At 34.4% G+C, this 25,165-nt stretch overlaps 1 protein-coding gene across 1 annotated transcript; it reads left to right on the top strand.

Annotated features, from left to right (window-relative positions):
- Nucleotides 1-451: 451 nt before the first annotated feature.
- LOC136033537 (piggyBac transposable element-derived protein 2-like) lies at nucleotides 452-1,036 on the top strand. The gene has a single exon (XM_065714279.1). It carries the CDS (start codon nucleotides 452-454, stop codon nucleotides 1,034-1,036), a length of 585 nt encoding a protein of 194 aa, XP_065570351.1.
- The last annotated feature ends 24,129 nt before the right edge of the window (nucleotides 1,037-25,165 follow it).

Genomic DNA, 25,165 nt, shown 5'->3' on the forward strand with positions numbered 1-25,165 from the left:
GAAATATTACATGAAAGGGTTCTATGCCACACTATGACGAGGTACAAACGCCCCTTGATCTCTTCCGAATGTTTATCACAGAAGACATTCTTTCAAACATTGTGGACCAAACGAATCTGAATGCCATGAGAAAGAAGAATCTTGCTCTGAAACTTTCCCTTGAAGAGCTGCGCAGATTTCTTGGAGTTCAAATGCTTATGAGCATTCTCAAACTTCCGGCTATTAAAATGTACTGGGAGAATGGAATACGATATTCCCCGGTGGCTGATACCATGAGCAGAGATAGGTTCATCAGCTTGAGGTCTTTTTTCCATATTTGCGATGACACCTTAATGATACCGAAAGGGAGGTTGGTCGTGATAAACTGTTCAAGATCAGAAGACTATACGACGCATTCAGGGAGAATCTGAAAAAAATAGACCCTGAAGAGATCCAAAGTATTGAAGAACAGATGATCCCATTCAAAGGAACAATTGGATTTCGACAGTACTTGAAGGACAAGCCCCACTCGTGGGGTGTAAAGGTTTTCACGAGAGCCGGCATCAGCGGAATAGTGTATGACATAGAGATATATACAGGAAAAGGAGCTGTTGAAATTTCTGAACTTGGCCAAGGTACTGACGTTGTCCTTCGGCTTGTAGAAAATATGCCAAGATTCATGAACTTCAAGTTGTTCTTTGATAACTTCTATACTGGCATCGATCTCATTCACAAGCTCCGGGTTGAATATGGCATCGAGTCATGTGGTACGATACGCAGCAACAGAATGAGGGGCGCTGTTCTAGATACCGACGCCAACATGAAGAAGAAAGGACGAGGGTCAGTGGACTTCCGTTTTGAAAGACATTCAGAAGTATCGGTAGTAAAATGGTATGACAACAAACCAGTCCATTTGGCTTCTTCATACTGTGCAGTCACCCCAATTGATAAGTGTCAGAGATGGGATGGCACAACACGGAAATACGTCAAAGTTGATCGCCCCCGAATCGTCCGTGACTACAACAAATCAATTGGGGGCGTAGATCTTGCGTACTAATCTGTGGTTCTTTTTTTTTGAAAAGATTGCGATTCATGTGCTGTATTGTTAAATAAGAAAAAAACAACCAACAACAACAGTCATTTTTAGAGTCTAAACTTTTTGTATCGTATATTCTAATGTATATTAAGGAAACCGCTCTACCTGGGAGAACAATTTCTGCTCAGAGGCCTAGCAAGTCATTTCTAGGTAATCTGTGGTTCTTCTTTTTTGTTTTTGCAAAGATTGCGATTCATGTGTTGTATTGTTAAATAAGAAAACAATACCAACAACAACAGTAATTTTTAAAGTCTAAACTTTTTTATCGTATATTTTAACATATATTCAGGAAACCCCTGTACCTGGGTGAACAATTTCTACTCTGAGGCCCAGCAAGTCATTTCTAGGTAATCTGTGGTTCTTCTTTTTTGTTTTTGCAAAAATTGCAATTCATGTGTTGTATTGTTAAATAAGAAAAACAATACCAACAACAACAGTCATTTTTAAAGTCTAAACTTTTTGTATCGTATATTCTAACGTATATTCAGGAAACCGCTCTACCTGGGCGAACAATTTCTGCTCAAAGGCCTAGCAAGTCATTTCTAGGTAATCTGTGGTTCTTCTTTTTTGTTTTTGCAAAGATTGCGATTCATGTGTTGTATTGCTAAATAAGAAAACAAGACCCACGACAACAGTCATTTTTAGAGTCTAAACATTTTGTATTGTATATTCTAACGTATATTCAGGAAACCGCTGTACCTGGGCGAACAATTTCTGCTCAGAGGCCTAGCGAGTCTTTTCTAGGTTATCTGTGGTTCTTCTTGTTTGTTTTTACAAAGATTGCAATTCATGTGTTGCATGGTTAAATAAGAAAACAATAACAACAACAACATTCATTTTCAGAGTCTAAACTTTTTGTATAGTATCTTCTATTGTATATTCAGGAAACCGCTCTACCTTGGTGAACAATTTCTGCTCAGAGGCCTAGCAAGTCATTTCTAGGTAATCTTTGGTTCTTCTTTTTTGTTTTTGCAAAGATTGCGATTCATGTGTTGTATTGTCAAATAAAAAAAAAAAACCAACAGAAAGAGTCATTTTTAGAGTCTAAACTTTTTGTATGGTATATTCTAACGTATATTCAGGAAACCGCTCTACCTGGGCGAACAATTTCTGCTCAGAAGCCTAGCAAGTCATTTCTAGGTCATCAGTGGTTCTTCTTTTTTGTTTTTGCAAAGATTGCGATTCATGTGTTGTATTGTTAAATAAGAAAATAATACCAACAATAACAGTCATTTTTAGAGTCTAAACTTTTTGTAACGTATATTCTAACGTATATTCAGGAAACATCTCTATCTGGGCGAACAATTTCTGCTCAGAGGTCTAGCAAGTCATTTCTAGGTAATCTGTGGTTCTTCTTTTTTGTTTTTGCAAAGATTGCGATTCATGTGTTGTATTGTTAAATAAGAAAATAATACCAACAACAACAGTCATTATTAGAGTCTAAACTTTTTGTATCGTATATTCTAACGTATATTCAGAAAACCGCTCTACCTGGGCGAACAATTTCTGCTCAGAGGCCTAGCAAGTCATTTCTAGGTAATCTGTGGTTCTTCTTTTTTGTTTTTGCAAAGATTGCGATTCATGTGTTGTATGGTTAAATAAGAAAACAATACAAACAACAACAGTCATTTTTAGAGTCTAAACTTTTTGTATCGTATATTCTAACGTATATTAAGGAAACCGCTCTACCTGGGCGAACAATTTCTGCTCAGAGGCCTAGCAAGTCATTTCTAGGTAATCTGTGGTTCTTCTTTTTTGTTTTTGCAAAGATTGCGACTCATGTTTTGTATTGTTAAATAATAAAAAATAACAACAACAACAGTCATTTTTAGAGTCTAAACTTTCAGTATCGTATATTCTAACATATATTCAGGAAACGCTCTACCTGGGCAAACAATTTCTGTTCCGAGGCCTAGCAAGTCATTTCTAAGTAATCTGTGGTTCTTCTTTTTTTTTGAAAAGATTGTGATTCATCTGTTGTATTGTTAAATAAGAAAAAAACTACCAACAACAACAGTCATTTTTAGAGTCTAAATTTCTTGTATCGTATATTCTAACGTATATTTAGGAACCCGCTCTACCTGGGAGAACAATTTCTGCTCAGAGGCCTAGCAAGTCATTTTTAAGTGATCTGTGATTCTTCTTTTTTTTTTGCAAAGATTGCGATTCATGTGTTGTATTGTTAAATAAGAAAACAATACACACAACATCAGTCATTTTTAGAGTCTAAAGTTTTTGTATCGTATATTCTCACGTATATTCAGGAAACCGCTCTAACTGGGTGAACAATTTCTACTCAGAGGCCTAGCGAGTCATTTCTAGGTAATCTTTGTTTCTTATTTTTTGTTTTTGCAAAGATTGCGATTCATGTGTTGTATTGTTAAATAAGAAAACAATACCAACAACAACAGTCATTTTTAGAGTCAAAACTTTTTGTATCGTATATTCTAACGTATATTCAGGAAACCGCTCTACCTGGGTGAACAATTTCTGCTCAGAGGCCTAGCAAGTCATTTCTAGGTAATCTGTGGTTCTTCTTTTTTGTTTTTGCAAAGAATGCGATTCATGTGTTCTATGGTTAAATAAGAAAACAATACCAACAACAACAGTCATTTATAGAGTCTAAACTTTTTGTATCGTATATTCTAACGTATATTCAGGAAACCGCTCTACCTGGGCGAACAATTTCTGCTCAGAGGCCTAGCAAGTCATTTTTAGGTAATCTGTGGTTCTTCTTTTTTGTTTTTGCAAAGATTGCGATTCATATGTTGTATGGTTAAATAAGAAAAAAATACTAACAACAACAGTCCTTTTTATAGTCGAAACTTATTGTATCGTATATTCTAAAGTATATTCAGGAAACCGCTCTACCTGGGCGAACAATTTCTGCTCAGAGGCCTAGCAAGTCATTTCTAGGTGATCTGTGGTTCTTCTTTTTTGTTTTTGCAAATATTGTGATTTATGTGTTGTATGGTTAAATAAGAAAACAATACCAACAACAACAGTCATTTATAGAGTCTAAACTTTTTGTATCGTATATTCTAACGTATATTCAGGAAACCGCTCTACCTGGGCGAACATTTTCTGCTCAGAGGCCTAGCGAGTCATTTCTAGGTAATCTCTGGTTCTTCTTTTTTGGTTTTTGAAAAGATTGCGATTCATGTGTTGTATTGTTAAATAAGAAAAAAAATACCAACAACAACAGTCATTTTTAGAGTCTAAACTTTTTGTATCGTATATTCTAACGTATATTCAGGAAACCGCTCTACCTGGGCGAACAATTTCTGCTCAGAGGCCTAGCAAGTCATTTCTAGGTAATCTGTCGTTCTTTTTTTTTTTTTTGCAAAGATTGCGATTCATGCGTTGTATGGTTATATAAGAAAACAATAGCAACAACAACAGTCATTTTTAGAGTCTTTTTTGTATTGTATAATCAGGGAACCGCTCTTCTTGGGCGAATAATTTCTGCTCAGAGAACTAGCGAGTCATTTCTAGGTAATCTCTGGTTCTTCTTTTTTTATTTTGCAAAGATTACGATTCATGTGTTGTATGGTTAAATAAGAAAAAAATACCAACAACAACAGTCATTTTTAGAGTCTAAACTTTTTGTATCATATATTCTAACGTATATTCAGGAAACCGCTCTACCTGGGCGAACAATTTCTGCTCAGAGGCCTAGCAAGTCATTTCTAGGTAATCTGTGGTTCTTCTTTTTTGTTTTTGCAAAGATTGCGATTCATGAGCTGTATGGTTAAATAAAAAAACAATACCAACAACAAGAGTCATTTTTAGAGTCTAATGTTTTTGTATTGTATAATCAGGGAGCCGCTCTTCCTGGGTGAAAAATTTCTGCTCAGAGTCCTAGCGAGTCATTTCTAGGTAATCTGTGGTTGTTCTTTTTTGTTCTTCAAAGATTGCGATTCATGTGTTGTATGGTTAAATAAGAAAAAAATACCAACAACAACAGTCCTTTTTAGAGTCGAAACTTATTGTATCGTATATTCTAACGTATATTCAGGAAACCAATCTACCTGGGCGAACAATTTCTGCTCAGAGGCCTAGCAAGTCATTTTTAGGTGATCTGTGGTTCTTCTTTTTTGTTTTTGCAAATATTGTGATTTATGTGTTGTATGGTTAAATAAGGAAACAATACCAACAACAACAGTCATATTTAGAGTCTAAATTTTTTGTATCGTATATTCTAAGGTATATTCAAGAAACCGCTGTATCTGTGCAAAAAATTTCTACTCTGAGGCCTAGCGAATCATTTCTAGGTAATCTGTGGTTCTTCTTTTTTGTTTTTGCAAAGATTGCGATTCATTTGTTGTATTTTTGAATAAGACAACAATACCAACAACAACAGTCATTTTTAGAGTCTAAACTTTTTGTATCGTATATTCTAACGCATATTCAGGAAACCGCTCTACCTGGGCGAACAATTTCTGCTCAGAGGCCTAGCAAGTCATTTTTAGGTAATCTGTGGTTCTTCTTTTTTGTTTTTGCAAAGATTGCGATTCATGTGTTGTATTGTTAAATAAGAAAACAATACACACAACATCAGTTATTTTTAGAGTCTAAACTTTTTGTATCGTATATTCTCACGTATATTCAGGAAACCGCTCTAACTTGGCGAGCAATTTCTACTCAGAGGCCTAGCGAGTCATTTCTAGGTAATCTGTGGTTCTTCTTTTTTGTTCTTCAAAGATTGCGATTCATGTGTTGTATGGTTAAATAAGAAAAAAATACCAACAACAACAGTCCTTTTTAGAGTCGAAACTTATTGTATCGTATATTCTAACGTATATTCAGGAAACCAATCTACCTTGGCGAACAATTTCTGCTCAGAGGCCTAGCAAGTCATTTCTAGGTGATCTGTGGTTCTTCTTTTTTGTTTTTGCAAATATTGTGATTTATGTGTTGTATGGTTAAATAAGGAAACAATACCAACAACAACAGTCATATTTAGAGTCTAAATTTTTTGTATCGTATATTCTAAGGTATATTCAAGAAACCGCTGTATCTGTGCGAAAAATTTCTGCTCAGAGGCCTAGCGAATCATTTCTAGGTAATCTGTGGTTCTTCTTTTTTGTTTTTGCAAAGATTGCGACTCATTTGTTGTATTTTTGAATAAGACAACAATACCAACAACAACAATCATTTTTAGAGTCTAAACTTTTTGTATCGTGTATTCTAACGCATATTCAGAAAACCGCTCTACCTGGGCGAACAATTTCTGCTCAGAGGCCTAGCAAGTCATTTTTAGGTAATCTGTGGTTCTTCTTTTTTGTTTTTGTAAAGATTGCGATTCATGTGTTGTATTGTTAAATCAGAAAACAATACACACAACATCAGTTATTTTTAGAGTCTAAACTTTTTGTATCGTATATTCTCACGTATATTCAGGAAACCGCTCTAACTTGGCGAGCAATTTCTACTCAGAGGCCTAGCGAGTCATTTCTAGGTAATCTTTGGTTCTTCTTTTTTGTTTTTGCAAAGATTGTGATTCATGTGTTGTATTGTTAAATAAGAAAACAATACCAACAACAACAGTCATTTTTAGAGTCAAAACTTTTTGTATCGTATATTCTAACGTACATTTAGGAAACCGCTCTACCTGGGTGAACAATTTCTGCTCAGAGGGCTAGCGAGTCATTTGTAGGTAATCTTTGGTTTTCCTTTTTGTTTTTGCAAATATTGCGATTCATGTGTTGTATGGTTAAATAAGAAAACAATACCAACAACAACAGTCATTTATAGAGTCTAAACTTTTTGTATCGTATATTCTAACGTATATTCAGAAAACCGCTCTACCTGGGCGAACATTTTCTGCTCAGAGGCCTAGCGAGTCATTTCTAGGTAATTTCTGGTTCTTCTTTTTTGTTTTTGCAAAGATTGCAATTCATGTGTTGTAATGTTAAATAAGAAAAAAATAACAACAAAAACAGTCATTTTTAGAGTCTAAACTTTTTGTATCGTATATTCTAACGTATTTTCAGGAAACCGCTCTACCTGGGTGAACAATTTCTGCTCAAAGGCCTAGCAAGTCTTTTCTAGGTAATCTTTGGTTCTTCTTTTTGGTTTTTGAAAAGATTGCGATTCATGTGTTGTATTGTTAAATAAGAAAATAATACCAACAACAACAGTCATTATTAGAGTCTTTTTTTGTATTGTATAATCAGGGAACCGCTCTTCCTGGGCGAACAATTTCTGCTCAGAGAACTAGCGAGTCATTTCTAGGTAATCTCTGGTTCTTCTTTTTTTATTTTGAAAAAATTACGATTCATGTGTTGTATGGTTAAATAAGAAAAAAATACCAACAACAACCGTCATTTTTAGAGTCTAAACTTTTTGTCTCATATATTTTAACGTATATTCAGGAAACCGCTCTACCTGGGCGAACAATTTCTGCTCAGAGGCCTAGCAAGTCATTTCTAGGTAATCTGTGGTTCTTCTTTTTTGTTTTTGCAAAGATTGCGATTCATGAGCTGTATGGTTAAATAAAAAAACAATACCAACAACAAGAGTAATTTTTAGGGTCTAATGTTTTTGTATTGTATAATCAGGGAGCCGCTCTTCCTGGGTGAACAATTTCTGCTCAGAGTCCTAGCGAGTCATTTCTAGGTAATCTGTGGTTCTTCTTTTTTGTTTCTGCAAAGATTGCGATTCATGTGTTGTATGGTTAAATAAGAAAAAAATACCAACAACAACAGTCATTTTTAGAGTCGAAACTTTTTGTATCGTATATTTTAACGTATATTCAGGAAATCGCTCTACCTGGGCGAACAGTTTCTGCTCAGAGGCCTAGCAAGTCATTTCTAGGTAATCTGTGGTTCTTTTTTTTGTTTTAGCAAAGATTGCGATTCATGTGTTGTATGGTTAAATAAGAAAAAAATACCAACAACAACAGTCATTTTTAGAGTCTTATTTTTGTATTGTATAATCAGGGAACCGCTCTTCCTGGGCGAACAATTTCTTCTCAGAACACTAGCGAGTCATTTTTAGGTAATCTCTGGTTCTTCTTTTTTTATTTTGCAAAAATTACGATTCATGTGTTGTTTGGTTAAATAAGAAAAAAATACCAACAGCAACAGTCATTTTTAGAGTCTAAACTTTTTGTCTCATATATTCTAACGTATATTCAGGAAACCGCTCTACCTGGGCGAACAATTTCTGCTCAGAGGTTTAGCAAGTCATTTCTAGGTAGTCTGTGGTTCTTCTTTTTTGTTTTTGCAAAGATTGCGATTCATGAGCTGTATGGTTAAATAAAAAAAGAATACCAACAACAAGAGTCATTTTTAGGGTCTAATGTTTTTGTATTGTATAATCAGGGAGCCGCTCTTCCTGGGTGAACAATTTCTGCTCAGAGTCCTAGCGAGTCATTTCTAGGTAATCTGTGGTTCTTCTTTTTTGTTTCTGCAAAGATTGCGATTCATGTGTTGTATGGTTAAATAAGAAAAAATACCAACAACAACAGTCCTTTTTAGAGTCTAAACTTATTGTATCGTATATTCTAACGTATATTCAGGAAACCGCTTTACCTGGGCGAACAATTACTGCTCAGAGGCCTAGCAAGTCATTTCTAGGTGATCTGTGGTTCTTATATTTTGTTTTTGCAAAGATTGCGGTTCATGTGTTGTATTGTTAAATAAGAAAACAATACCAACAACAACAGTCATTTTTAGAGTCAAAACTTTTTGTATCGTATATTCAGGAAACCGCTCTACCTGGGCGAACAATTTCTGCTCAGAGGCCTAGCCAGTCATTGCTAGGCAATCTGTGGTTCTTCTTTTTTTTGCAAAGATTGCGATTCATGTGTTGTATTGTTAAAAAGAAAAAAAATACCAACAACAACAATCATTTTTAGAGAGAGAGAGAAAGATGGGTTTATTAATATAAATAACAAAACAAAACAAGCAAATGGCCCGAAGCAAAGCTTGTTTGGGCTTACAACCCCAATACACATACACATAAGACATTACGAAAAAGAAGAAAAAATAAAAAGAAAAAAAAAGGAAAAGAAAAAAGAAAGAAAGAAGAAGAAACAATCAATTACCCTGCATTTCAATCGACACGGATTTTCACTTCAAAAGAGACAAAACAAAAAGAAACTAAAACCACTTTACCAGTATCGCCAAAATCAAAACCAACATCTTGGCTCCACTTGACGTCCACTCAACTGTCAAAACCATAAATATTAAGGCAAAATAGCTTTAATTCCCGCCGAAAATCAAAAAAACTATCCATGTTCCTCAAAGTCGTAGGTAAACAATTCCATGCATGGGGTCCTAGATGCCGAATAGAAAATTGAGATCTACGAGTAATAGCAAGCGGACGACGAATTATATCGGACTGTCTCGTAGAATGTGTATGAACATCAGTTCCTAATTCAAACATACTTTTAAAACATGTTGGTAAACAATTTTGAAAATATTTATATATAAACAGGCTTCGATGAAAAATAATAAGTGCTGCTAAAGGCAAGATTTTGCATTCTATATACCTCTTTTGTACCGATTCTTTAAAACCTACACCACATAACACTCGAAGCGCTTTATTCTGCAAAACTCGAACACCATGGAGATGAGAAAAAAATGTACTACCCCAAACACTGCAACAATATAGCCGATAAGGATGAATTAAGGAATAATATATTGTTCTCAAAATATCTCTTGGGAAAATATACTGCAACTTTCTTAAAATGCCAACATACCTAGCGAGTTTAAGACTAATATAATCTATATGTTCTCTAAAGCTGAGACATTCATCAATTAAAACTGCTAGATATTTTGTTTAATTTATTCTTAAAATACTCATATCAGCAATATTATGTCTGTCTATCCAAGGGTAATAATTTGAGCTCCTACCATACAATAAAAAGCAAGATTTACTATAATTCAAATTTAACTTATTAAGCTTCATCCAATTTTGTATAAACTCCAGACAAGAACTAATACGACTCAACAGCTGAATTCCTGTTCGTGCAGCCACCGTTATATGAGTGTCATCCGCAAAGCTGGGAACAATTACTTTTTCCCCGTCACATCCTATGTCAAGATCATACGAAATCATATTAAAAGCTCTACATAAATCATTTATAAAAATTAGAAAATAACAGGGGACCAAGAACAGATCCTTGAGGTACTCCAAATTTAACACTACTGACTGAAGAAACATTACCTCCTAGTTGTATATATTGAGTTCTTTCTTTTAAAAATGAGGACAGTAATTCAAGAAATGGTCCTCTAAAACCGTAATTTTCTAATTTGGCAATGAGTATAAAATGGTCAACGCAGTCAAAATCCTTTACAATATCAAGAAAAACAGAAACGACTTTCATACCATTATCCAACGCATCATTCACAAAAGTTGTCAAAAATAAAACAGCATGCTCAGTAGATAAACCCTTCCAAAAACCAAATTGATTTGGATTAAAAAATGATTTACTCTCCAAAAATTCAACCATTCTCTTAACTATCAATTTTTCATACAATCTAGATACTACTGGTAATAAAGAAATGGACCTATAGTTTCCTAGTACATTTTTATCTCCACCTTTATAAACAGGAATAACTTTTGCAATTTTAAAACAACTGGAAAACACTCCAGTCCTTAAAAATTCATTAAATAAATACACAAAATGACCGGAAATAACGGGGTAAATATACTTTAAAGTTTTAACGGTTACAAAATCAGAGCCTGAAGCTCCAATTTTTAATTTTTTCAATGTTTAGGGTCTAAACTTTTTGTATCGTATATTCTAACGTATATTCAGGAAACTGCTCAACCTGTGCGAACAATTTCTGCTTAGAGGCCTCTTGTTCTTCTGGAAGTCATTTCTAGGTAATCTCTGGTTCTTTAGTTTTGATTGCGATAAATGTTTTGTATGGTTAAATAAGAAAAAAATACCAACAACAACAGTCATTTTTAGAGTCTAAACTTTTTCTATCGTATATTCTAACGTATATTCAGGAAACCGCTCTACCTGGGCGAACAATTTCTGCTCAGGGGCCTAGCAAGTCATTTGTAGGTAATCTTTGGTTCTTCTTTTTTGTTTTTTGCAAAGATTGCGATTCATGTGTTGTATGGTTAAATAAGAAAACAATACCAACAACAACAGTCATTTTTAGAGTCTAAACTTTTTGTATCGTATATTGTAACGTATATACAGGAAACCGCTCTACCTGGGCGAACAATTTCTGCTCTGAGGCCTAGCAAGTCATTTCTAGGTAATCTGTGGTTCTTCTTTTTTATTTTTGCAAAGATTGCGATTCATGTGTTGTATTGTTAAATAAGAAAAAAAATACCAACAACAACAATCATATTTAGAGTCTAAACTTTTTTATCGTATATTCTAACGTATATTCAAGAAACCGCTGTACCTGGGTGAATAATTTCTGCTCAGAGGCCTAGCGAATCATTTCTAGGTAATCTGTGACTCTTCTTTTTATTTTTGCAAAGATTGCGATTCATGTGTTGTATGGTTAAATAAGAAAACAATACCAACAACAACAGTCATTTTTAGAGTATAAACTTTTTGTATCGTATATTCTAACGTATATTCAGGAAACCGCTCTACCTGGGAGAACGATTTCTGCTCAGAGGCCTAGCAAGTCATTTCTAGGTAATCTGTGGTTCTTCTTTTTTTTTCCAAAGATTGCGATTCATGTGTTGTATTGTTAAATAAGAAAAAAATACCAACAACAACCGTCATATTTAGAGTCTAAACTTTTTATATCGTATATTCTAACGTATATTCAAGAAACCGCTGCACCTGGGCGAACAATTTCTGCTCAAAGGCCTAGCAAGTCATTTCTAGGTAATCTTTGGTTCTTCCTTTTTTGTTTTTGCAAAGATTGCGATTCATGTGTTGTATTTTTAAATAAGAAAACAATACCAACAACAACAGTCATTTTTAGAGTCTAAACTTTTTGTACCGTATATTCTAACGTATATTCAGGAAATCGCTCTACCTGGGCGAACAATTTCTGCTCAGAGGCCTAGAAAGTCATTTTTAGATAATCTGTGGTTCTTCTTTTTTGTTTTTGCAAAGATTACGATTCATGTGTTGTATTGTTAAATAAGAAGACAATACACACAACATCAGTCATTTTTAGAGTCTAAACTTTTTGTATCGTATATTCTCACGTATATTCAGGAAACTGCTCTACCTGGGCGAACAATTTCTGCTCAGATGCCTAGCGAGTCATTTCTAGGTAATCTTTGGTTCTTCTTTTTTGTTTTTGCAAAGATTGCGATTCATGTGTTGTATTGTTAAATAAGAAAACAATACCAACAACAACAGTCATTTTTAGAGTCAAAACTTTTTGTATCGTATATTGCAACGTATATTCAGGAAACCGCTCTACCTGGGCGAACAATTTCTGCTCAGAGGCCTAGCGAGTCATTTGTAGGTAATCTTTGGTTCTTCTTTTTTGTTTTTGCAAAGATTGCGATTCTTGTGTTGTTTGGTTAAATAAGAAAATAATACAAACAACAACAGTCATTTTTAGAGTCTAAACTTTTTGTATCGTATATTCTAACGTATATACAGGAAACCGCTCTACCTGGGCGAACAATTTCTGCTCAGAGGCCTAGCAAGTCATTTCTAGGTAATCTGTGGTTCTTCTTTTTTGTTTTTGCAAAGATTGTGATTCATGTGTTCTATGGTTAAATAAGAAAACAATACCAACAACAACAGTCATTTTTAGAGTCTAAACTTTTTGTATTGTATATTCTAACGTATATTCAGGAAACCGCTCTACCTGGGCGATCATTTTCTGCTCAGAGGCATAGCGAGTCATTTCTAGGTAATCTCTGGTTCTTCTTTTTTGTTTTTGCAAAGATTGCAATTCATGTGTTGTATTGTTAAATAAGAAAAAAAATACCAACAACAACAGTCATTTTTAGAGTCTAAACTTTTTGTATCGTATATTGTAACATGTTTTCAGGAAACCGCTGTACCTGGCCGAACAATGTCTGCTCAGAGGCCTAGCAAGTCATTTCTAGGTAATCTGTGGTTCTTTTTTTTGTTTTTTCAAAGATTGCGATTCATGTGTTGTATGGTTAAAGAAGAAAACAATACCAACAACAACAGTCATTTTTAGAGTCTATTTTTTTTTGTATTGTATAATCAGGAAACCGCTCTTCCTGGGCGAACAATTTCTGCTCAGACGCCTAGCGAGTCATTTCTAGGTAATCTGTGGTTCTTCTTTTTTGTTTTTGCAAAGATTGCGATTCATGTGTTATATTGTTAAATAAGAAAAAAATGCCAACAACAACAGTATTTTTAGAGTCTAATTTTTTTGTATTGCATAATCAGGGAACCGCTCTTCCTGGGCGAACAATTTCTGGTCAGAGGCCTAGCGAGTCATTTCTAGGTAATCTCTGGTTCTTTTTTTTTGTTTTTGCAAAGATTGCGATTCATGTGTTGTGTGGTTAAATAAGAAAAAAATAGCAACAACAACAGTCATTTTTAGTCTAAACTTTTTGTATAGTATATTCTAACGTATATTCAGGAAACCGTTTTACCTGGGCGAACAATTTCTGCTCAGAGGCCTAGCAAGTCATTTCTAGGTAATCCTTGGTTCTTCTATTTTGTTTTTGCAAAGATTGCGATTCATGTGTTGTATTGTTAAATAAGGAAAAAATACAAAAACAACAACAGTCATTTTTAGAGTCTAAACTTTTTGTATCGTATATTCTAAGGTATATGCAGGGAACCGCTCTACCCGGGCGAACAATTTCTGCTCAGAGGCCTAGCAAGTTATTTCTAGGTAATCTGTGGTTCTTCTTTTTTGTTTTTGCAAAGATTGCGATTCATGTGTTGTATTGTTAAATAAGAAAACAATACCAACAACAACAGTCATTTTCAGAGTCTAAACTTTCTGTATCGTATATTCTAAAGTATATTCAGGAAACTGCTGTACCTGGGCGAACAATTTCTGCTCAGAGGCCTAGCGAGTCATTTCTAGGTAATCTGTGGTTCTTCATTTTTGTTCTTGCAAAGATTGCGATTCATGCGTTGTATGGTTAAATAAGAAAACAATACCAACAACAACAGTCATTTCTAGAGTCTAAACTTTTTGTATCGTATATTTTAACGTATATTCAGGAAACCGCTCTACCTAGGCGAACAATTACTGCTCAGAGGCCTAGCAAGTCATTTCTAGGTAATCTGTGGTTCTTCTTTTTTATTTTTGCAAAGATTGCGATTCATGTGTTGTATTGTTAAATAAGAAATCAATACCAACAACAACAGTCATTTTTAGAGTCTAAACTTTTTGTATCGTATATTCTAACGTATATTCAGGAAACCGCTGTACTTGGGCGAACAATTTCTGCTCAGAGGCCTAGCGAGTCATTTCTAGGTAATTTGCAAAGATTGCGATTCATGTGTTGTATGGTTAAATTAGAAAATAATACCAACAACAACAGTCATTTTTAGAGTGTAAACTTTTTGTATCGTATATTCTAACGTATATTCAGGATACCGCTCTACCTGGGAAAACAATTTCTGCTCAGAGGCCTAGCAAGTCATTTCTAGGTAATTTTTGGTTCTTCTTTTTGTTTTTGCAAAGATTGGGACTCATGTGTTTTATTGTTAAATAAGAAAAAAATACCAACAACAACAGTCATTTTAGAGTCTAATTTTTTTGTATTGTATAATCAGGAAACCGCTCTTCCTGGGCGAACATTTTCTGCTTCGAGGCCTAGCGAGTTATTTCTAGGTAATCTCTGGTTCTTCTTTTTTGTTTTTGCAAAGATTGCGATTCATGTCTTGTATGGTTAAATAAGAAAAAATACCAACAACAACAGTCATTTTTAGAGTCTAAACTTTTTGTATGGTATATTCTAAAGTATATTCAGGAAACTGCTCTACCTGGGCGAACAATTTCTGCTCAGAGGCCTAGCAAGTCATTTCTAGGTAATCTGTGGTTCTTCTTTTTTGTTTTTGCAAAGATTGCGATTCATGTGTGGTATTGTTAAAAAGAAAAAAAATACCAACAACAACAGTAATTTTTAGAATCTAAACTTTTTGTATCTTATATTCGAATGTATATTCAGGAAACCGCTGTACCTGGGTGAACAATTTCTGCTCAGAGGCCTAGCGAGTCATTTCTAGGTAATCTGTGGCTCTTTTTTTTTGTTTTTGCAAAGATTGCGATTCATGTGTTGTATTGTTAAATAAGAAAACAATACCAACAACAAAAGTCATTTTTAGAGTCTAAACTTTTTGTATCGTATATTCTAACGTATATTCAGGAAACCGCTGCACCTGGGCGAACAATTTCTTCTCAGAGGCCCAACGAGTCATTTCTATGTAATCTGTGGTTCTTCTTTTTCGTTGTTACAAAGATTGCGAGTCATGTGTTGTATGGTCAAATAAGAAAACAATACCAACAACAACAGTCATTTTTAGAGTCTAAACTTTTTGTATCGTATATACTAACGTATATTCAGGAAACCGCTCTACCTGGGTGAACAATTTCTGCTCAGAGGCCTAGAAAGTCATTTCTAGGTAATCTGTGGTTCTTCTGTTTTGTTTTTGCAAAGATTGCAATTCATGTGTTGTATTGTTAAATAAGAAAAAAACTACCAACAACAATAGTCATTTTTAGAGTCTAAACTTTTTGCATCGTATATTATAACGTATATTCAGAAAACCGCTCTACCTTGGCGAACAATTTCTGCTCAGAGGCCTAGAAAGTCATTTCTAGGTAATCTGTAGTTCTTCTTTTTTGTTTTTGCAAAGATTGCGATTCATGTGTTGTATGGTTAAATAAGAAAACAATACCAACATTAACAGTCATTTTTAGAGTCTAAACTTTTTGTATCGTATATTATAACGTATATTCAGAAAACCGCTCTACCTGGGCGAACAATTTCTACTCAGAGGCCTAGCAAGTCATTTCTAGGTAAAATATGGTTCTTATTTTTTGTTTTTTCAAAGATTGCGATTCATTTGTTTTATTACTAAATAAGAGAAAAAATACCAACAACAACAGTCATTTTTAGAGTCTAAACTTGTTTTATCGTATATTATAACGTATATTCAGAAAACCGCTCTACCTGGGCGAACAATTTCTACTCAGAGGCCTAGCAAGTCATTTCTAGGTAAAATGTGGTTCTTGTTTTTTGTTTTTGCAAAGATTGCGATTCATTTGTTGTATTACTAAATAAGAGAAAAAATAACAACAACAACAGTCATTTTTAGAGTCTAAACTTTTTGTATCGTATATTCTAACGTATATTCAGGAAACCGCTGTACCTGGGCGAACAATTTCCGGTCAGAGGCCTAGCGAGCCATTTCTAGGTAATCTCTGGCTCTTCTTTTCTGTTTTTGCAAAGATTGCGATTCATGTGTTGTATTGTTAAAATAGAAAACATTACCAACAACAACATTCATTTTTAGAGTCTAAACTTTTTGTATCGTATATTATAACGTATATTCAGGAAACCGCTCTACCTGGGCGAACAATTTCTGCTCAGAGGCCTAGCGAGTCATTTCTAGGTAATCTGTGGTTCTTCTTTTTTGTTTTTGCAAAGATTGCGACTCATGTGTTGTATGGTTAAATTAGAAAACAATACCAACAACAACAGTCATTTTTAGACTCTAAACTTTTTGTATCGTATATTCTAACGTATATTCAGGAAACCGCTCTACCTGGGCGAATAATTTCTGCTCAGAGGCCTAGCAAGTCATTTCTAGATAATCTGTAGTTCTTCTTTTTGTTTTTGCAAAGATTGCAATTCATGTGTTGTATTGTTAAATAAGAAAAAAAATACCAACAACAACAGTCATTTTAGAGTCTAATTTTTTTGTATTGTATAATCAAGGAACCGCTCTTCCTGGGCGAAATTTTTTGCTCAAAGCCCTAGCGAGTCATTTCTAGGTAATCTCTGGTTCTTCTTTTTTGTTTTTGCAAAGATTGCGACTTATGTCTTGTATGGTTAAATAAGAAAACAATACCAACAACAACAGTCATTTCTAGAGTCTAAACTTTTTGTATGGTATATTCTAACGTATATTCAGGAAACCGCTCTACCTGGGCGAAACAATTTCTGCTCAGAGGCCTAGCAAGTCATATCTAGGTAATCTGTGGTTCTTCTTTTTTGTTTTTGCAAAGATTGCGATTCATGTGTTGTATTGTTAAAAAGAAAAAAATACTGTATATTCAGGAAACCACTGTACCTGGGTGAACAATTTCTGCTCAGAAGCCTAGCGAGTCATTTCTAGGTAATCTGTGGCTCTTCTTTTTTTGTTTTTGCAAAGATTGCGATTCAAGTGTTGTATTGTTAAATAAGAAAACAATACCAACAACAGCAGTAATTTTTAGAGTCTAAACTTTTTGTATCGTATATTCTAACGTATATTCAGGAAACCGCTGTACCTGGATGAACAATTTCTTCTCAGAGGCCTAGCGAGTCATTTCTAGGTAATCTGTGGCTCTTCTTTCTTGTTTTTGCAAAGATTGCGATTCATGTGTTGTTCTGTTAAATAAGAAAACAATACCAACAACAAAAGTCATTTTTAGAGTCTAAACTTTTTGTATCGTATATTCTAACGTATATTCAGGAAACCGTTCTACCTGGGCGAACAATTTCTGCTCAGAGGCCTAGAAAGTCATTTCTAGGTAATCTGTGGTTCTTCTTTTTTGTTTTTGCAAAAATTGCGATTCATGTGTTGTATTGTTAAATAAGAAAAAACCTACCAACAACAACAGTCATTTTTAGACTCTAAACTTTTTGTATCGTATATTCTAACGTATATTTCTGCTCAGAGACCTAGAGAGTCATTTCTAGGTAATCTGTGGTTCTTCTTTTTTGTTTTTGCAAAGATTGTGATTCAAGTGTCTTATGGTTAAATAAGATAACACTACCAACAACAACAGTCATTTTTAGAGTCTAAACTTTTTGCATCGTATATTATAACGTATATTCAGGAAACCGTCCTACCTGGGCGAACAATTTCTGATCAGAGGCCTAGCAAGTCATTTCTAGGTAATCTATAGTTCTTCTTTTTTTTTTTGCAAAGATTGCGACTCATGTGTTGTATGGTTAAATAAGAAAACAATACCAACAACAACAGTCATTTTTAGAGTCTAAACTTTTTGTATCGTATATTCTAACGTATAATCAGGAAACCGCTCTACCTGGGCGAACAATTTCTGCTCAGGGGCCTAGCAACTCATTTCTAGGTAATCTGTGGTTCTTCTTTTTTGGTTTTGCAAAGATTGCGATTCATGTGTTGTATGGTTAAATACGAAAAAAATACCCACAACAACAGTCACTTTTAAGTCATTTTTAGAGTCTAAACTTTTTGTGTCCTATATTCTAACGTATATTCAGGGAACCGCTCTACCTGGGTGAACAATTTCTACTCAGAGGCCTAGTAAGTCATTTCTAGGTAATCCGTGGTTCTTCTTTTTAGTTTTTGCAAAGATTGCGATTCATGTGTTGTATGATTAAATAAGAAAACAATACTAGCAAAAACAGTCATTTTTAGAGTCTAAACTTTTTGTATCGTATATTCTAATGTATATTCAGGAAACCGCTCTACCTGGGCGAACAATTTCTGCTCCGAGGCCTAGCAATTCAATTCTAGGTAATCTTTTTTTTTTGCAAAAAAAATTTTTTGTTTTTACAAAGATTGCGATTCATGTGTTGTATTGTTAAATAAGAAAACAATACCAACAACAACAGTCATTTTTAGAGTCTAAACTTTCTATATCGTATATCCTAACGTATATTCAGGAAACCGCTGTACCTGGGCGAAAAATTTCTGATCAGAAGCCTAGCGAGTCATTTCTAGGTAATCTGTGGTTCTTCTGTTTTGTGTTTGTAAAGATTGCGATTCATGTGCTGTATGGTTAAATAAGAAAACAATAACAACAACACAGTCATTTTTAGAGTCTAAACTTTTTGTATCGTATATTCTAACGTATATTCAGGAGACCGCTCTACCTGGGCGAACAATTTCTGCTCAGAGGCCTAGAAAGTCATTTCTAGGTAATCTGTGGTTGTTCTTTTTTGTTTTTGCAAAGATTGCGATTCATGTGTTGTGTTGTTAAATAAAAAAAAAAAACTACCAACAACAACAGTCATTTTAAGACTCTAAACTTTTTGCATCGTATATTTTAACGTATATTCAGGAAATCGCTGTACCTGGGCGACCAATTTCTGCTCAGAGGCCTAGCGAGTCATTTCTAGGTATCTGTGGTTCTTCTCTTTTGTTTTTGCAAAAATTCCGATTCATGTGTTGTATGGTTAAATAAGAAAACAATACCAACAGCAACAGTCATTTTTAGAGTCTAAACTTTTTGTATCGTATATTCTAACCGCTCTACCTGCGCGAACAATTTCTGCTCAGGGGCCTACAAAGTCATTTCTAGGTAATCTGTGGTTCTTCCTTTTGTTTTTGCAAAGATTGCGATTCATGTTTTGTATGGTTAAATAAGAAAACAGTACCAACAACTACAGTCATTTTTAGAGTCTAAACTTTTTGTGTCCTATATTCTAACGTATATTCAGGAAACCTCTCTACCTGGGCGAACAATTTCTGCTCAGAGGCCTAGCAAGTCATTTCTAGGTAATCTGTGGTTCTTCTTATTGTTTTTGCAAAGATTGCGATTCATGTGTTGTATGTTTAAATAAGAAAACAATACCAACACCAACAGTCATTTTTAGAGTCTAAACTTTTTGTATCGTATATTCTAACGTATATTCAGGAAACCGCTCCACCAGGGCGAACAATTTCTGCTCCGAGGCCTAGCGAGTCATTTCTAGGTAATCTGTGGCTCTTATTTTTTGTTTTTGCAAAGATTGCGATTCATGTGTTGTATGGTTAAATAAGAAAACATTACCAACAACAACAGTCGTTTTTAAAGTCTAAACTTTATGTATCGTATATTCTAACGTATATTCAGGAAACCGCTCTACCTGGGCAAACAATTTCTGCTCAGAGACCTAGCAAGTCATTTCTAGGTAATCTGTGGTTCTTCTTTTTTGATTTTGCAAAGATTGTGATTCATGTGTTGTATTGTTAAATATGAAAACAATACCAACGACAACAGTCATTTTTGGAGTCTAAGCTTTTTGTATCGTATATTCTAACGTATATTCAGGAAACCGCTGGTTTCCTGCCTAGTGAGTCATTTCTAGGTAATCTGTGGTTCTTCTTTTTTGTTTTTGCAAAGATTGCGATTCATGTGTTGTATGGCTAGATGAGAAAACAATACCAACAACAACAGTCATTCTTAGAGTCTAAACTTTTTGTATCGTATATTCTAACGTATATTCAGGAAACCGCTCTAACTGGGCGAAAAATTTCTGCTCAGAGGCCTAGCAAGTCATTTCTAGGTAATCTGTGGTTCTTCTTTTTTGTTTTTGCAAAGATTGCGATTCATGTGTTGTATTGTTAAATAAGAAAAAAATACCAACAACAACAGTCATTTTTAGAGTCTAAACTTTTGTATCGTATATTCTAACGTATATTCAGGAAACCACTCTACCTGGACGAACAATTTCTGCTTAGAGGCCTAGCAAGTTATTTCTAGGTAATCTTCGGTTCTTCTTTTTTGTTTTTGCAAAGATTGCGATTCATGTGTTGTATTGTTAAATAAGAAAAAAACTACCAACAACAACAGTCATTTTTAGACTCTAAACTTTTTGCATCGTATATTCTAGCGTATATTCAGGAAATCGCTGTACCTGGGCGAACAATTTCTGCTCAGAGGCCTAGCAAGTCATTTCTAGGTAACCTGTGGTTCTTCTTTTTTGTTTTTGCAAAGATTGCGATTCATGTGTTTTATGGCTAAATAAGAAAACAATGCCAACAACAACAATCATTTTTAAAGTCTAAACTTTTGTATCGTATATTCTAACGTACATTCAGGAAACCGCTGGTTTCCTGCCTAGCGAGTCATTTCTAGGTAATTTGTGGTTCTTCTTTTTTGTTTTTGCAAAGATTGCGATTCATGGTTTGTATGGTTAGATAAGAAAACAATACCAACTACAACAGTCATTCTTAGAGTCTAAACTATTTGTATCGTATATTCTAACGTATATTCAGGAAACCATTCTACCTGGGCGATTAATTTCTGCTCAGAGGCCTAGAAAGTCATTTCTAGGTAATCTGTGGTTCTTCTTTTTTGTTTTTGCAAAAATTGCGATTCATGTGTTGTATTGTTAAATAAGAAAAAAACTACCAACAACAACAGTCATTTTTAGACTCTAAACTTTTTGTATCGTATATTCTAACGTATATTCAGGAAACCGCTCTACCTGGGCGAACAATTTCTGCTCAGAGACCTAGCGAGTCATTTCTAGGTAATCTGTGGTTCTTCTTTTTTGTTTTTGCAAAGATTGTGATTCAAGTGTCTTATGGTTAAATAAGAAAACAATACCAACAACAACAGTCATTTTTAGAGGCTAAACTTTTTGCATCGTATATTATAACGTATATTCAGGAAACCGCCCTACCTGGGCGAACAATTTCTGCTCAGAGGCCTAGCAAGTCATTTCTAGGTAATCTATAGTTCTTCTTTTTTGTTTTTGCAAAGATTGCGACTCATGTGTTGTATGGTTAAATAAGAAAACAATACCAACAACAACAGTCATTTTTAGAGTCTAAACTTTTTATATCGTATATCCTAACGTATATTCAGGAAGCCGCTGTACCTGGGCGAACAATTACTGCTCAGAAGCGTAGCGAGTTATTTCTAGGTAATCTGTGGTTCTTCTTTTTTGGTTTTGCAAAGATTGCGATTCATGTGTTGTATGCTTAAATAAGAATAAAATACCCACAACAACTGTCACTTTTAGAGTCTAAACTTTTTGTGTCGTACATTCTAACGTATATTCAGGGAACCGCTCTACCTGGGTGAACAATTTCTACTCAGAGGCCTAGCAAGTCATTTCTAGGTAATCCGTGGTTCTTCTTTTTAGTTTTTGCAAAGATTGCGATTCATGTGTTGTATGATTAAATAAGAAAACAGTACCAGCAAAAACAGTCATTTTTAGAGTCTAAACTTTTTGTATCGTATATTCTAATGTATATTCAGGAAACCGCTCTACCTGGGCGAACAATTTCTGCTCCGAGGCCTAGCAATTCAATTCTAGGCAATCTTTTTTTTTTGCAAAAAAAAAAAATTTGTTTTTACAAAGATTGCGATTCATGTGTTGTATTGTTAAATAAGAAAACAATACCAACAACAACAGTCATTTTTAGAGTCTAAACTTTTTATATCGTATGTCCTAACGTATATTCAGGAAACCGCTGTACCTGGGCGAACAATTTCTGCTCAGAAGCCTAGCGAGTCATTTCTAGATAATCTGTGGTTCTTCTGTTTTGTTTTTGTAAAGATTGCGATTCATGTGTTGTATGGTTAAATAAGAAAACAATAACAACAACAACAGTCATCTTTAGAGTCTAAACTTTTTGTATCGTATATTCTAACGTATATTCAGGAAACCGCTCTACCTGGGCGAACAATTTCTGCTCAGAGGCCTAGCAAGTCAGTTCTAGGTAATCTGTGGTTCATCTTTTTTGTTTTTGCAAAGATTGCGATTCATGTGTTGTATTGTTAAATAAGAAAACAATAACAACAACAACAGTCATTTTTAGACTCTAAACTTTTTGTATCGTATATTTTAACGTATATTCAGGAAATCGCTGTACCTGGGCGACCAATTTCTTCTCAGAGGCCTAGCGAGTCATTTCTAGTTAATCTGTGGTTCTTCTCTTTTGTTTTTGCAAAAATTGCGATTCATGTGTTGTATGGTTAAATAAGAAAACAATACCAACAACAACAGTCATTTTTAGAGTCTAAACTTTTTGTATCGTATATTCTAACGTATAATCAGGAAACCGCTCTACCTGCGCGAACAATTTCTGCTCAGGGGCCTACAAAGTCATTTCTGGGTAATCTGTGGTTCTTATTATTGTTTTTGCAAAGATTGCGATTCATGTTTTGTATGGTTAAATAAGAAAACAGTACCAACAACTACAGTCATTTTTAGAGTCTAAACTTTTTGTGTCCTATATTCTAACGTATATTCAGGAAACCTCTCTACCTGGGCGAACAATTTCTGCTCAGAGGCCTAGCAAGTCATTTCTAGGTAATCTGTGGTTCTTCTTATTGTTTTTGCAAAGATTGCGATTCATGTGTTGTATGGTTAAATAAGAAAACAATGCCAACAACAACAATCATTTTTAAAGTCTAAACTTTTGTATCGTATATTCTAACGTATGTTCAGGAAACCGCTGGTTTCCTGCCTAGCGAGTCATTTCTAGATAATTTGTGGTTCTTCTTTTTTGTTTTTGCAAAGATTGCGATTCATGGTTTGTATGGTTAGATAAGAAAACAATACCAACTACAACAGTCAATCTTAGAGTCTAAACTTTTTGTATCGTATATTCTAACGTATATTCAGGAAACCGCTCTACCTTGGCGAACAATTTCTGCTCAGAGGCCTAGCAAGTCACTTCTATGTAATCTGTGTTTCTTCTTTTTGTTTTTGAAAAGATTGCGATTCATGTGTTGTATGTTTAAATAAGAAAACAATACCAACATCAATAGTCATTTTTAGAGTCTATACTTTTTTGTATCATATATTCTAACGTATATTCAGGGAACCGCTCTACCTGGGAGAACAATTTCTGCTCAGAGGCCTAGCGAATCATTTCTAGGTAATCTGTGGCTCTTCTTTTTTGTTTTTGCAAAGATTGCGATTCATGTGTTGTATGGTTAAATAAGAAAACAATACCAACAACAACAGTCATTTTTAGAGTCTAAACTTTTTTTATCGTATATTCTAACGTATATTCAGGAAACCGCTCTACCTGGGCGAAAAATTTCTGCTCAGAGGCCTAGCAAGTCATTTCTAGGTAATTTGTGGTTCTTCTTTTTTTGCCAAGATTGCGATTCATGGTTTGTATGGTTAGATAAGAAAACAATACCAACAACAACAGTCATTCTTAGAGTCCAAACTTTTTGTATCGTATATTCTAACGTATATTCAGGAAACCGCTCTACCTTGGCGAAAAATTTCTGCTCAGAGGCCTAGCAAGTCATTTCTTGGTAATCTGTGGTTCTTCTTTTTTGTTTTTGCAAAGATTGCGATTCATGTGTTGTATTGTTAAATAAGAAAAAAATACCAACAACAACAGTCATTTTTAGAGTCTAAACTTTTTGTATCGTATATTCTAACGTATATTCAGGAAACCGCTCTACCTGGGCGAACAATTTCTGCTCAGAGGCCTAGCAAGTCATTTCTAGGTAATCTGTGGTTCTTCTTTTTTGTTTTTGCAAAGATTGCGATTCACGTGTTGTATGGTTATTTCTGCTCAGAGGCCTAGAAAGTCATTTCTAGGTAATCCGTGGTTCTTTTTTTTAGTTTTTGCAAAGTTTGCGATTCATGTGTTGTATGATTAAATAAGAAAACAATACCAACAAAAACAGTCATTTTAGAGTCTAAACTTTTGTCTCGTATATTCTAATGTATATTCAGGAAACCGCTCTACCTGGGCGAACAATTTCTGCTCAGAGGCCTAGCAAGTCCATTCTAGGTAATCTGTGGTTCTTCTTTTTTGTTTTTGCTAAGATTGCGATTCATGTGTTGTATTGTTAAATAAGAAAACAATACCAACAACAACAGTCATTTTTAGAGTCTAAACTTTTTGTATCGTATATTCTAACGTATATTCAGGAAACCGCTCTACCTGGGCGAACAATTTCTGCTCAGAGGCCTAGCAAGTCATTTCTAGGTAATCTGTGGTTCTTCTTTTTTGTTTTTGCAAAGATTGCGATTCATGTGTTGCATGGTTAAATAAGAAAAAAATACCAACAACAACAGTCATTTTTAGAGTCTAAACTTTTTGTATCGTATATTCTAACGTATATTCAGGAAACCGCTGGGCGAAAGATTTCTGCTCAGAGGCCTAGCAAGTCATTTCTAGGTAATCTGTGGTTGTTCTTTTTTTGTTTTTGCAAAGATTTCGATTCATGTGTTGTATTGTTAAATAAGAAAAAATACCAACAACCAACAGTCATTTTTAGAGTCTAAACTTTTTGTATCGTATATTCTAAC

The sequence above is a fragment of the Artemia franciscana genome, chromosome 12 (genome assembly GCF_032884065.1).
Source record: "Artemia franciscana chromosome 12, ASM3288406v1, whole genome shotgun sequence".
In the NCBI taxonomy this organism is placed as follows: Eukaryota; Metazoa; Arthropoda; class Branchiopoda; order Anostraca; family Artemiidae; genus Artemia; species Artemia franciscana.

Excerpts from the sequence above, each read along its gene's own strand:
- LOC136033537 (XM_065714279.1), top strand. The coding sequence starts at position 452 with ATGATCCCATTCAAAGGAACAATTGGATTTCGACAGTACTTGAAGGAC.